Source organism: Saccostrea cucullata, unplaced genomic scaffold (assembly GCF_032062105.1).
Source record: "Saccostrea cucullata isolate Sc308-1 unplaced genomic scaffold, CSIRO_AGI_Scuc_v1 ctg6238, whole genome shotgun sequence".
In the NCBI taxonomy this organism is placed as follows: domain Eukaryota; kingdom Metazoa; phylum Mollusca; class Bivalvia; order Ostreida; family Ostreidae; genus Saccostrea; species Saccostrea cuccullata.
Genome location: NW_026928068.1, coordinates 1 through 13,293, shown reverse-complemented (window position 1 = coordinate 13,293; position 13,293 = coordinate 1). Strand labels below are relative to the sequence as shown.

Below are 13,293 nucleotides of genomic sequence, written 5' to 3'. Positions count from 1 at the left end.
AAAATCGAAGGCCTCACATTGCCAACAAACGCATTATTAATTACTTATGATGTGACGAGCATGTACACAAACATGGAATTCAACGAACTTCTCTCATCAGTAAATGAGGCTTACACACAGGCCAATAAAACGCAATTAGACATTCCATATCCGGACCCTGAGGATCTAAACTTCTTACTGAAATGCGTCTTGGAAAACAATTACTTTGAATTCGACGGAAAATATTACAAACAAATAATAGGAGCAAGTATGGGGGCAGTCCCCAGTCCAGAGATCTGTGACATCAGAATGTATCAAATCACAAAGCATATAATGGCACAATTTCGTCATGCCAGCAAAATTGTCTTCCACGGCAGATACCGTGATGACGGTTTCATAATATTCAATGGAACGCAGCCAGAGATAGAAGAATTCTTTAATATCGGCAATCACTGTCACAAGCATCTAAGATTAACATTTGAAATTTCTCCATCTGCTGTCAACTTCCTTGATACTACAGTTTATAAAGGACAGAAATTTCAAAATTTTAACAAACTTGATATCAAGTCGTTTATCAAACCAACAAATAACTTTCAGTATTTACACAGACAGAGCGCTCATAGCCCAGCTGTGTTTAAAGGATTCATTAAAGGAGAATGCATTAGACATGCAAGAAACACCACTGACCCTGAAATATTACATGCAACACTTAATGACTTCAAGACGCACTTATCAAAGCGAGGCTACTCTACTTCGGAAATTGATCCTATTATCAAGGAAACGGTCAACACAAACCGATCAAAACTCATCATCAAAAAGACTAAAGAACAGTCATTACGTAACCCTACAGTACTGGTTACTAAATTTAACCCTTGCGTTAAAGGACTGAAAAAACGAATTCTAAAATATTGGAACACCATTCTTAAAAATCCAGAATGCAAAACTTTATTTCATTCTCAACCAATCATTGCTTACAGCAAACACAAGAATATAGGTGACGAGATAATCCGGTCTCACCTAAAACAAACACCATGATTTATGTCCGTGACCCCTGATGAGGCTTCTTAATAGCCGAAACACTCTACAACTACTTGCATAATTCAAATCAGATATTAATCTGCTCTATGCAAAAAACATATCTACTTAAAGTGTGGTTTGGAGTGTCGGGTCCTAATAAATCTCTTACAAGTTTGGTTGATTGATGTCGCTAATTTTCACACTCATACTCTTCTTATCCTCTAATCTATCAACACTTATTGATAATTAGACGGATTCATTATCTCATCGAAATAATCATTGTTGATCTATAGCGCCTCGCTATATACAATATATTTACCACCTACTGCTCCTCTATTTGAATGGCTCGACGAATAAATAGACGGAGTAAGCAGTGCAAAAATGCTAAACGCACTCGTAATTACTTACGGGGAGTTAAAGCTCACTGCAAGGAAACTACGGCCACAGGGGGAAAGTTTGTTCTAAATCTATCAAGATACAGCTTATCCCAACATGAACTCTCAGTTCTAAGCAAAGGCTTAAAATTTATTCCAACCCCTAAAAGCGACAATGCTAAAAGCCTGCTGCTCAAAGATTTTGAAGAATTTGCCAGGAAACTCAGATGCAAATTCCACTTTGATACCGGAGACGACAATGCCATTCACCCCTTTAACACAAAATCTGGCTACAAACCGCCATTCACATGCAGCGAACTCGAGGAATATATAGATAAAACAAAATTGGAACTTTCCTCTTTGGAAATTGCAAAAAAGATATCAAACATCTCAAATGCTGAAAGAGAAGCTATTTTATCTCTTAAAAATAACAACGACATTGTTATTAAAAAAGCAGATAAAGGCAACACAATTGTCATCATGAACAAAGACCAGTATGTCTTAGAAGCACAAAGCCAACTGCAATCTAAACACTATATGCAAGTATCTGAACCCAACATGCTCAAACTGCATGAAAACATTCAAAATAAACTTGCCGCAATGCATTCAAATGGGTCACTGGACAAAGAAACTTACAAATTTCTTAATGACAAAAAACCTTCACTCAAATGTGGGCATTTGTACCTTTTACCGAAAACCCACAAAATACCAGCAAACATTTACAATGCTCTAATAAACGGTCAGTGCAGCATTAGGAAATTACCACCTGGTAGACCAATTATCTCGCAATGCGATACGCCAACGAGGAAAATAGGACAATATTGCGATTACTTTCTTGTACCCATTGTACAAAAACAATCAACTTATATCAAAGACACTACGGACTTTATCACCAAAATCGAAGGCCTCACATTGCCAACAAACGCATTATTAATTACTTATGATGTGACGAGCATGTACACAAACATGGAATTCAACAAACTTCTCTCATCAGTAAATGAGGCTTACACACAGGCCAATAAAACGCAATTAGACATTCCATATCCGGACCCTGAGGATCTAAACTTCTTACTGAAATGCGTCTTGGAAAACAATTACTTTGAATTCGACGGAAAATATTACAAACAAATAATAGGAGCAAGTATGGGGGCAGTCCCCAGTCCAGAGATCTGTGACATCAGAATGTATCAAATCACAAAGCATATAATGGCACAATTTCGTCATGCCAGCAAAATTGTCTTCCACGGCAGATACCGTGATGACGGTTTCATAATATTCAATGGAACGCAACCAGAGATAGAAGAATTCTTTAATATCGGCAATCACTGTCACAAGCATCTAAATTTACATTTGAAATTTCTCCATCTGCTGTCAACTTCCTTGATATTACAGTTTATAAAGGACAGAAATTTCAAAATTTTAACAAACTTGATATCAAGTCGTTTATCAAATCAACAAATAACTTTCAGTATCTACACAGACAGAGCGCTCATAGCCCAGCTGTGTTTAAAGGATTCATTAAAGGAGAATGCATTAGACATGCAAGAAACACCACTGACCCTGAAATATTACATGCAACACTTAATGACTTCAAGACGCACTTATCAAAGCGAGGCTACTCTACTTCGGAAATTGATCCTATTATCAAGGAAACGGTCAACACAAACCGATCAAAACTCATTATCAAAAAGACTAAAGAACAGTCATTACGTAACCCTACAGTACTGGTTACTAAATTTAACCCTTGCGTTAAAGGACTGAAAAAACGAATTCTAAAATATTGGAACACCATTCTTAGAAATCCAGAATGCAAAACTTTATTTAATTCTCAACCAATCATTGCTTACAGCAAACACAAGAATATAGGTGACGAAATAATCCGGTCTCACCTAAAACAAACATCATGATTTATGTCCGTGACCCCTGATGAGGCTTCTTAATAGCCGAAACACTCTACAACTACTTGCATAATTCAAATCAGATATTAATCTGCTCTATGCAAAAAACATATCTACTTAAAGTGTGGTTTGGAGTGTCGGGTCCTAATAAATCTCTTACAAGTTTGGTTGATTGATGTCGCTAATTTTCACATCATGAGATATTTTAAAAAAGGGGGGGGGGGGTGGTGGACGACGACGACGATAATAAGTACTTCGGCGCCTAATACTGCCCCAGAAATGGTACCGACGTCGCCGTATGAAGTGCTGTAGTAGTAGTAGTATCTTATCCTATCAAAAGGACGAATAGCGGCAGTTAGAGGCGCAACACTCTCTCTCCTAGAAAGGTGAACAACATGACATTTTTTTCGGTCATATACTTTGCAATGTGTACATGCACATTAGGTACTTTCATGTATATTCTATGTTTACCCATACATTTATATATCAATTTATTAAATGTATTAGAGGAATACTAACAACACATACTTTATCTAGAAAATTGTGTGGTTCAAATATAAATATTGGGCACTTTTTTGTGGCAGGGAGTGTACTTTCGTGTGTTTGAGTATGTGTAAGTAAAGATATCTGTATGTGTTTCATCTTAATGTAATGAAGTACATGTGTATCTTTCGTAATGATCTTTTGTGCCTCTTTATATTTTATTATTTCTAATCAAGGTGCCTATCACTAGTTCTCTTTGATTTAAAGCAATGCTCTAGATATTTAAACAGCATATCTTCGTCGGTTAACTGTGTAACTATTTAACTTCTAAACATATTTCGCTGACACTTTGTCTCACGGTATTTGTATGTATAGTGACTGTGCGTGCTATTTTACATTAGAAAAATCAAAAGAAAATGATAATATATACTTTTATGTTTTTAATATATTAATCATAATTTTTATGGTCACTTTAATTCAATCAATAGGTAAGAATTAATGATGTAAATTTTATTAGAAATCAACACTATGAGATATAGAAATTTACCCAGTCTTCAAGAGAGAGAGAGAGAGAGAGAGAGAGAGAGAGAGAGAGAGAGAGAGAGAGAGAGAGAGAGAGCATATAATAATGAGCACGGAAAACTTACATTCATTTAATATAGATTATTTAAAAGACTGCACTGAATATAAGTCAGAAAAACGAAATGTTTATGATAGCTAAATGCTTACTTATGATGTTAAAGAAGCTGAGAAATAATATCCATACAATTCCAGTTGAAGCCATGATTGCCCTTGAAAGACCATGCAATGGGAATGTGGATGTAAGTCCAACTTAAATAGGAGCACGTTAATAAAGCCATTCAGCTCAAGGATACCTTTTGACTGATTTGGTATATAGTCTATTAGTTTAAAATAAAAGCCTTTTGTCATTGAAGTTTATCACATAAAGAAGTTCTGCAATAGCTTATATTTATTTTAATTGGAAACACACAGATATAAACATTCCAATATTGTTTAGTTTTTACATTGATAAAATCATGCGATGAAATATGTGTAGAAAAAGGAAACATGGCAAGTTTTTTGTGCTTTATTAAGGTAACATATGAATTTTTTAATCAATAAGGAATTTTCATACGTCAGTTTAATTTGTCATCTTTTCATCTTTAGAAATTCACAGTAGTTTTCAATTTAAATGTTTGTTTAATGTTCTCAGCATATTACCAAGATGGAGACGCGACAAAGACGAAAAAGAAACATGGCTGCAGAATAAACTTTTTTAGAATTTGTTTTCTTGTGAAGCTTCTCAAAGGCTTTAAGTGCCACGTACATGTCTAAAGATGAGGTCTTTCATCGGCAGATTTAACACCTCTGCAAGTTGTCAATTATGTTTTTTATACATATATACAGAGCCTACATCGTGTAAACTAAAAATTCTATGCAGTTTTACATTGCAGGGATATTTTATAATTATGAATTCTGTAGATATTCTAATTTTTAATAAATTATTTGTTTGGTCAGTTCATCCTATCTGATATAAATCGATTGAACGGATTATACCAGGGTTGAGTGATATTTCTCTCTAAAATTTTATTGTGATTTGATGAGAGCAAACAAGACATATTTATGAAAGCCAGTAAGCAATAACAGTGGAAACTTAGCATAGGGATTTTTTCCTTTCCAGCACCTTCATTGATATGGAGCCCCGCTTTATGCAGTCTCATTCGAAGGACTAGTCTCAATGTCTCGCGGTGATTCAAGATTCAAGGATATGGAGATAACGAACAGTATTCAATCTCATAAGTTCAATCAGGAGCAGAGCAAACACAAACCTCTGGAACATCAGAGGTGGGATCAGGCGCCATGGAGGAGTGAACTTCCCCTGCTTACCGGTCACACTCGCCGTGTGCTCCTTGTCATGATCGGGAAAAATCCGTCGTCAATTCAGTGTGTATAAATATTGGACTAACAATTAGTATGTAAAACGTCGGTTAGCATTTGACTCAATGATAAATTTTCAAATTAGAGAGATTTAATAGATCCTGTGCTTTGGTTTGGGACTCCTAACAATTTATGTCTCTTTAGATTCCCCAACCCAATTAATTGATTTTAAATAAATCTGAATAGGCATTAACTCTTCTTTAATTATGTAAATAAATATTTGCATTCCATACATATAATACGTGAAATGTATAATTGCATTTAAAACTCAATAAAAGAGTAAAACAAGACATAAAATATCAATGTAACAATGCATATCTTAAACATATCAAAATGGCATAGAAAGCAAAAAAAAAAAATTTTAAACAAAAATCACTATCAATAAACTTCAACACATTTTCAAACTTACATAAACATGCATGGTTTTCAATATAAATCATATATGCATATGTGTATAGACGACAGTAACATACTATTTCTTACACAAACATATTTAAATTACGGTTATTGTAGTAATTGTTATAATTGCACTTCTAAGAAATAAGAAATACGTGTACAAAAAAGGAAATGCTTTTTGAAATGTAGAACATTGATTGATGAGCAATATCAGTTTTTTGGCGTACGTATGGTAGGGTGGGCAGGCAAAATAATGAAGTGCTATACATGTATCAATATTTGACGTACAGCTGGGGTGGGCAGGTAGAGTATTGATGTGTTATATCAGTATTTGGCGTGTGGTGGGGGTTGTCATGTAGAATATTGATGTGCTATATCAGTATTTGGCGTGTGATGGGGGTTATCATGTAGAATATTGATATGCCATATCAGTATTTGACGTACGGTTCGGGTGGGCAGGCGGAACCTTCAGGTGGTCCTGGTGAGTGACCAAACCCTGACTGTGATGTTCCTCTAAAATGTAACTGTGTTTCATCTTGTATGTAAGCAAGTCCTGGCTGTGTTGGTCTCGGTGAATGACCAACCCTTCGTTGTGGTGGTTCTGATGCATGACCACGTTCTGACTGTGGTGGTCCTGGTGAATAACCAAGTCCTGGGAGTTATTACTCATACCCTTATACACATGAAGAGTCATACTCTGGTGGTGGTGGCATATTTTCTGGTAGTGATGTATGTCGAGGCAGTGTTGAATACTTTGGTGGTGCTTCATATTTAGGTGGCGCTGGTAAACAATAAACATGCTGTTCCTGAACATCATATTGCCCAAATATAGGATTCTCAATTGTAGGATATCCAAATCTTGACATACTTGAACCTTTTTTTTCAAAACAGAAATAACAGAAGTAAGTTTAAAAGGAGTAAAATATATAAAATGCAAAGTAAAGTTAAGATGATTTATATAATTAAATAGTTAATTATATTATGTATCTAGATTGTTACTTATCTTTATACAGTAACTTCTTTTTTTAATTTTAGAATTTTTTTAAAGAAATTTTCCATTCATACTTTTCCACCAAAAGATGATTAATTGTACAGTTATGCATTTCGTTTTATCTATTAATATTTTGAAGTAAAATAATATAATTGATGTATCTGAACTGTTTTGTTTGACTTTTTAAAAACTTTGATCACTTAGCAAAGTCTAAAATATTTGTTCTTTCTGTTTTTTCTTCTTAAATTACTATGAACGAGTTAATTTGTACAGTATCTTTTACAGCTGTATATAGTGCTCAGCTTTAAATTTAACCTTATCGATGTGATCGTGTTGTGATTGATATAAACAATCCATCATTTTTGTGTGTGTGTGTGTGTGGGGGGGGGGGGGAGGAGGGTCCTCGAGTCACGTTTTTGCACACTGTATATTATTATGTTTATGAAGGTTTTTGTATTTACAATATATTTCAATGCTCAGGAGGCGATCCTAACGTCGCGGGTTCGAATCCAACAATGGGACGTGGAGATCGGTCCTTTGGATAAGACCGTATAAACCAAGGTCCCAGAGTCACAGCAGGTGTTCGCACAAACAAGATCCTCACTTCTCAATGGCCGTCAGTGCCGAGTATAGGTCAAAATTTGTAGCTCTCCACCGGCAAGTGGTGGCTTCTCCATATGAGTGAAAAATCTCGAGAGGGACGTTATTTACAACATACAATCAATCAATCAATCAATAGAAATGGTAAGAAAAAATTAGAATGCTCAAGATAGAGTAAGTTGAATTTTCAAAACATTTTTTTTTCAACACAATGAAGCTTTAACTAGAAGGCGTTCACCCGCGTGGAGCAGTGGTTAGAGCGTCTGCTCTAGAGTCACGAAGTGAGGCGTTGATCCTGAGTGCCAAGTGTAGGACAAAATTTGTAGCTCTCCACCGGCAAGTAGTGGCGTTTCCATATAAGTGAAAAAAATTCTCAAGAAGGACGATTAACAAATATACACTCATCAGTTAATTTGAAGTCAACATAATAATACAAACTGAAATTTACCATCGTAGACGGTATTGGTTCTAGCCGGAGATGTCTCAGCATGACGAATATTTATAGCCTCGCGTGAAGAATGTTTTCTTTCCTTGCAGCAAATTAGCACAATTAATAGTAAAATAAAACCAAAACCAAAAACTCCTAAAACAGGTCTGTATTCAAAGTTTGAACCGTTGGTATCCTCGCAGGAAAATAAAAGTGTAAAGTTTGAATTAGACCAGCAGGATTCTACCGTTATCAACTGACAGCCTGTAAATATAAAAAAGACCAAAAATAATTATGATAAACGAAAAATCAAACCTAAAGAACATCAACAAAACAAAACAAAAGCAAAAATAATACATGTACATGTATCATAAAAAAAATGTTTGGCCAAACCGTTCATGGCCAGCTGAATTATCAGTGAATAAAATGATCAATAAATACACAGTTTTAGACGAGTACTAACATATCTGTTCTTACCCATGACCAAGTTGTAGATAAAATGATTTTTTTTTAAAATTAATTCACATTGATGTAGACATGTAATAATTGATGTTTTGCTATGAAATATATGGAGATACTTACTTGTGACACAGAAAAATATCCAACTATTAACGAATGACAAAGTTGCCATGGCGTTTGCAGGTATTGCAGTGTTGTTCAAATGGGTAAGTCTAACACGCAATATGAGAAATAAACTTCCGGGTAAGGAAAAATAGAATATGTGTAAATAATAGAATAACCTATAAATAAATAATCCAAGAGTACGACAATACTACGCCTTAATAAAATATTGTCATTTCGTACGATTCACAAATTTGACAGCGTAATTGAAATCGTCACGGATAAATGGTTATGCTTTAAATCGCCTCGGATAATTGGTTATCATCTACAGCTGTACAAAGAATTCATCGTTTGGAAAGCTATTGCTGTCAATAGTGTCTTAAAATTGTTTACACATTCTGGTGTAGTATCGAGACTACATGCATCTCTTACAAAATATTAATTCAATGCTGATATTTACATTTTTTACCTCCCCGCGTCGTTTTTTTTCTTTTTTTGTATTTCAATCCCCTATGTTTCCAGCAGTGATTGTCTGTATACTCGCAAAATAACTTAAAATATCGTGATCAAATTTACATGAATTTTAAGGTCCATTTACTATTAGTATTTGAAAATCTGTTTTATTACATAGATAAAAATAAGTACCTCAATATTGTGACTAAGTTAGTACAGTGTATACATGTGTTGGCATAATTGCATACATACATGTATGCTCTTATTTCTGCATAGTGCAGACGGTCGAGCTGGTATAGAGTGATATGCCATATATCACCGAGGCGTTACAGCCAGGTTTGTTAACCTGTTACACTATACCCTTAGGTTTTTTGACCAAATACAATATATAAAACTTCAATACAGACAAAACCGTTTCTTTTTTATAGGCTTAACACTTAACGGATGTCTTTTGTAAGTTAATTTACTCTGATTCTGTCACTTTCAAGATTCAAAATATCAAGATTCAAAATATCCTGCCCCCATCTTGATGGAATGCTAACTCTCTCCAAAAAGCAAGCAACTGTATTCTTTTTACACGTCTGGTTACTAGTATCTTTAAATACTTAGCTGTCTGTCATCCGCATCTATCTGTCTTGTACAGGTGTTAAATCACTATACATGGATAGGAGAATAAACGAATAAAGTTAAATACTCCGTCACTAGATAAGTATCCTTGGCTAAGGTTGTTTGTGTGTTTGCTTTATACCGATTAATGTCACTCTCGACAGTTTTTCACTCATATGGATTCGCATCCAGTTTTCGGTGGAGAGCTATAATTAAGAATGCGAATGGACTTGTGAATTCCATTCTTGTATGTAATATCAAAATAAAGAAATCTTTAAGTTCATGTTTAACTTTTTGACTTAAGTTAAATCACGAATACCATTGATATTGGTAATAAGAAAATCAATGGAACTGTACCAAGAAGGGAGGTTTTTCTCAAACAATGATTTTGATTCACAATATGCACCTTTTGAGATTGGGAAAGACTGGCCTATAGGTATTTAAAACTATACAAATATGCAGAACCATGCAGGAAATTATAACACAGAAAGTGGCAGAAAGAATATAGGTAATAAGTATAAGATTGTACACCGAATCATACTTTTTACAGTTATGCTTAATGCTTTTCAAAAGTGCTTTGATAAATGATTACTGCATTTTTAAGCATGATTCAAATATAATTCCTAAAGAATTCAAACGAAGTTTTATAGTTCGGAAATTCTAAAGGTCTAAAAAATGTAAGAAGGCAAAGTACAAAGCAAACGCCTGCTTATTTTTACCATCTCCATATGAGTGAAAATTTTTTCGAGAGGGACGTTAAACAACAAAAAATCAATCAAAGTAACTATTTTCAAAATTTTTGTTTAAAGAAGCAGTCATTACCATCTTTCCTAAAATTTTACTGTCTTGGATATTTCTACTTTTCAATTATAGCTAAATACAATTACAACAGGGGAGACATTTTTTTTTCAACAAAAAAATATTCAAAAAGCAACAATATGACCAATTCGATAAACTTTTGTCATATGAGAATAACGTATTTCGAAAACATCTCTTCTTATTAACTTTTATTTTGCAATGTGTGGAAATGTACTGAAGTAAAGATCCATTTCTCAAAACACAATTAAAGGAAGACTAGTACCTTAAACGATATTTCTAAGTACGAAAAAAGAATTATTGACAAAATGCAGGAAAATCCAGAAAAGTTAAAACGCAAAGCGATACAACAATCAAAAGTAATAATAGACTTCACATAAAGCAGAATAAATCCGATGGAAGACTTAAAAAAATAACCCCTTTGACTTCGAAATGTTAATATTGTGGTGGATAGGCAGGGTTCCCTACGTAGTGTGGTTGTTGTCCGTAAGAATTGTATCCAGGTTGTGGTTGTCCGTAGCCGGGCTGTGGTTGTCCGTAGCCAGGCTGTGGTTGTCCATATCCGTTGTCAGTATGGACTGTTGCAAAATGACACAGAAATTTTGAAATCAAAAAGTTTTCTGTTACTTGAAAATCAGACAAATGTATTTTGTATACTTATAAAAAAAGATAATTGGAACGAAGAGTCACTACATAACGTATGTCAAATATGACCGAACAACAGGGGATGCTAACTCCATCAAGGCTATTAATTCCACGTCTTGAATGTCCATTCCCTTCACTGTTTTGTATTGTTATAGATTTTCTTTTTTTTAAAAATTGATCTTTATCCATATCATTAATGTAAAAAAAGTAAACATTACCTGTGGTAACTGTATTGGGACTGGCCACGTTGTGAACAACTCCGCTCCGATGATTTTTCTTATAAATGATTATGACAACAACGACGACCACGATTATAAATACCACGGCGCCTATTACTGCTCCAGCAATAGTACCGACGTCGCCGTATCAAGTGCTGTAGTAGTAGAGTATCTTTTCCTGTAATACGACGAATAGCGGCAGTAAGAAGCTGCAACACTCTCTCCTAAAAAGGTGAGCAACATGCCATTTTTTTTCGGTCATATATTGTTTAAAGTGTACATGCAGATTTGATATTTTCATGTATACATGTATACTATGAACTCTTACACAAAAATATTGATTTATTGAATGTATTTAAGAAATATAATAAACACATATATTTGCTAGATAAATTGTGTATTCAAGTATCAATGTTTGACAAATTTTTGTTGCAGGCAGTGTAAGTTTGTGAGAGAGTATGTGTGAGTAAAGATATCTGTATGTGTTTCATCTTAATGTAGTGAAGTATCTATTGTAATGATCTTTTGTGCCTCTCTTTTTATTTTTAATTATTATTTCTGATCAAGTTAACTATGAATAGTTTTCTTTGATTTAAAACAATGCTCTATATATCTATATCTAAACATATTTTGCCGACAGTTTGTATCACGGTACTTGTATGTATAGTGTTTGTACGTGCTTTTTTATATTAGAAAAACCAAAAGAAAATTATAATTTATACCTTTTTTGCTTTTAATAGTCAATCAAAATTATTATGGTCACTTTAATTTAATTAATGTGTAAGAATTAATCATGTAAATCTTATCAGAAATTATTACAGTACTATCTCTTGATATATAATTTTTTTTCCAACCTTCAAGAGAAAAAGAGAGCATATAATAATGAGCAAGAAAAATTTACTTGTATTTAATATAGAACATTTAAAAGAATGCACTAAATACAAGTCATAAAAATGTTTATGAAATTTCATGAAATGAAAAGCTAATTGCTTACTTATGATGTCAAAGAAGCTGAGAAATAATATCCATACAATTCCAGTTGAAGCCATGGTTGCTCTTGAAAGACCATGCAATTGGAATGTGGAAAAAGCAATTGGTAGATTAGAATACATATTTAAATCTTTATATCCCACAAGTCCAACTTGTATAGGAACACGTTTATAATTTATATCCATTCAGCTCAAAGATGCCTTTTGTCTAATTTGATATATAGTTTATTAGTTTAAAATAAAAGCCTTTTGTCATTGCAGTTTATCACATAAAGAAGATCTGCAATAGCTTATATTTATTTTAATTTGAACACACAGATATAAACATTCAAAATCTGTTTAGTTTTTTTTTTTCATTTATAATATCATGCGATGAAATATATGTAGTAAAGAGAAACAACAACCTCTTGTGATATATCAAGGTTGCATGTGATTTCTTTAATCAATGGGGAGTGTTTAGACGTCAGTATAATTTGTCATCTTTTCATTTTTGAAATTCACAATCGTTTTTAATTAAGATGTTTGTTTATTACCAAGATGAAGACGCGGTGAAGTCATCAAAAAGAAACTTGCTTGCAGAATATACGAGGCTTGACGGTAATATCATTGACAAGGTGTCAAATGTGAAAAATTATCATGACTGCGTTGTGAAATTTTCTCTATTTTAAAGTATGAGTATATATATTACGAATTTACATAAAACGATTCAAATAGATACATGCATATTCAATAAACACATTATGATTCTATGTTATGCATTACATCGCCTTATGGCGCACGGTTGATAACGTCAAAATGTCTAAAGCAGAGTCACGTTTCATCTTTGCTAAAAATAAAGTTGGATAAGTCTCGCTCAAATTTAGGAATTTCACTGATGCACCTACTTGGGTCTACATAAACAG

At 33.7% G+C, this 13,293-nt stretch overlaps 1 protein-coding gene across 1 annotated transcript; it reads right to left on the bottom strand.

Moving 5' to 3' along the window:
* Nucleotides 1-6,711: 6,711 nt before the first annotated feature.
* On the bottom strand, nt 6,712-8,737 carry LOC134276296 (uncharacterized). Its single transcript, XM_062758553.1, has 3 exons — nt 8,686-8,737; nt 8,125-8,367; nt 6,712-6,959 (listed from the first exon to the last, which is right to left on the bottom strand). Exons 1-3 carry the CDS (start codon nt 8,732-8,734, stop codon nt 6,760-6,762), a joined length of 492 nt encoding a protein of 163 aa, XP_062614537.1. The 5' UTR covers nt 8,735-8,737; the 3' UTR covers nt 6,712-6,759.
* Nucleotides 8,738-13,293: the final 4,556 nt, after the last annotated feature.

Excerpts from the sequence above, each read along its gene's own strand:
- LOC134276296 (XM_062758553.1), bottom strand. The coding sequence starts at position 8,734 with ATGGCAACTTTGTCATTCGTTAATAGTTGGATATTTTTCTGTGTCACA. Across the intron at positions 8,368-8,685 it reads GATATTTTTCTGTGTCACAA|GCTGTCAGTTGATAACGGTA; the intron begins GTAAGTATCTCC and ends TTATATTTACAG. Across the intron at positions 6,960-8,124 it reads AACCAATACCGTCTACGATG|GTTCAAGTATGTCAAGATTT; the intron begins GTAAATTTCAGT and ends TTGAAAAAAAAG.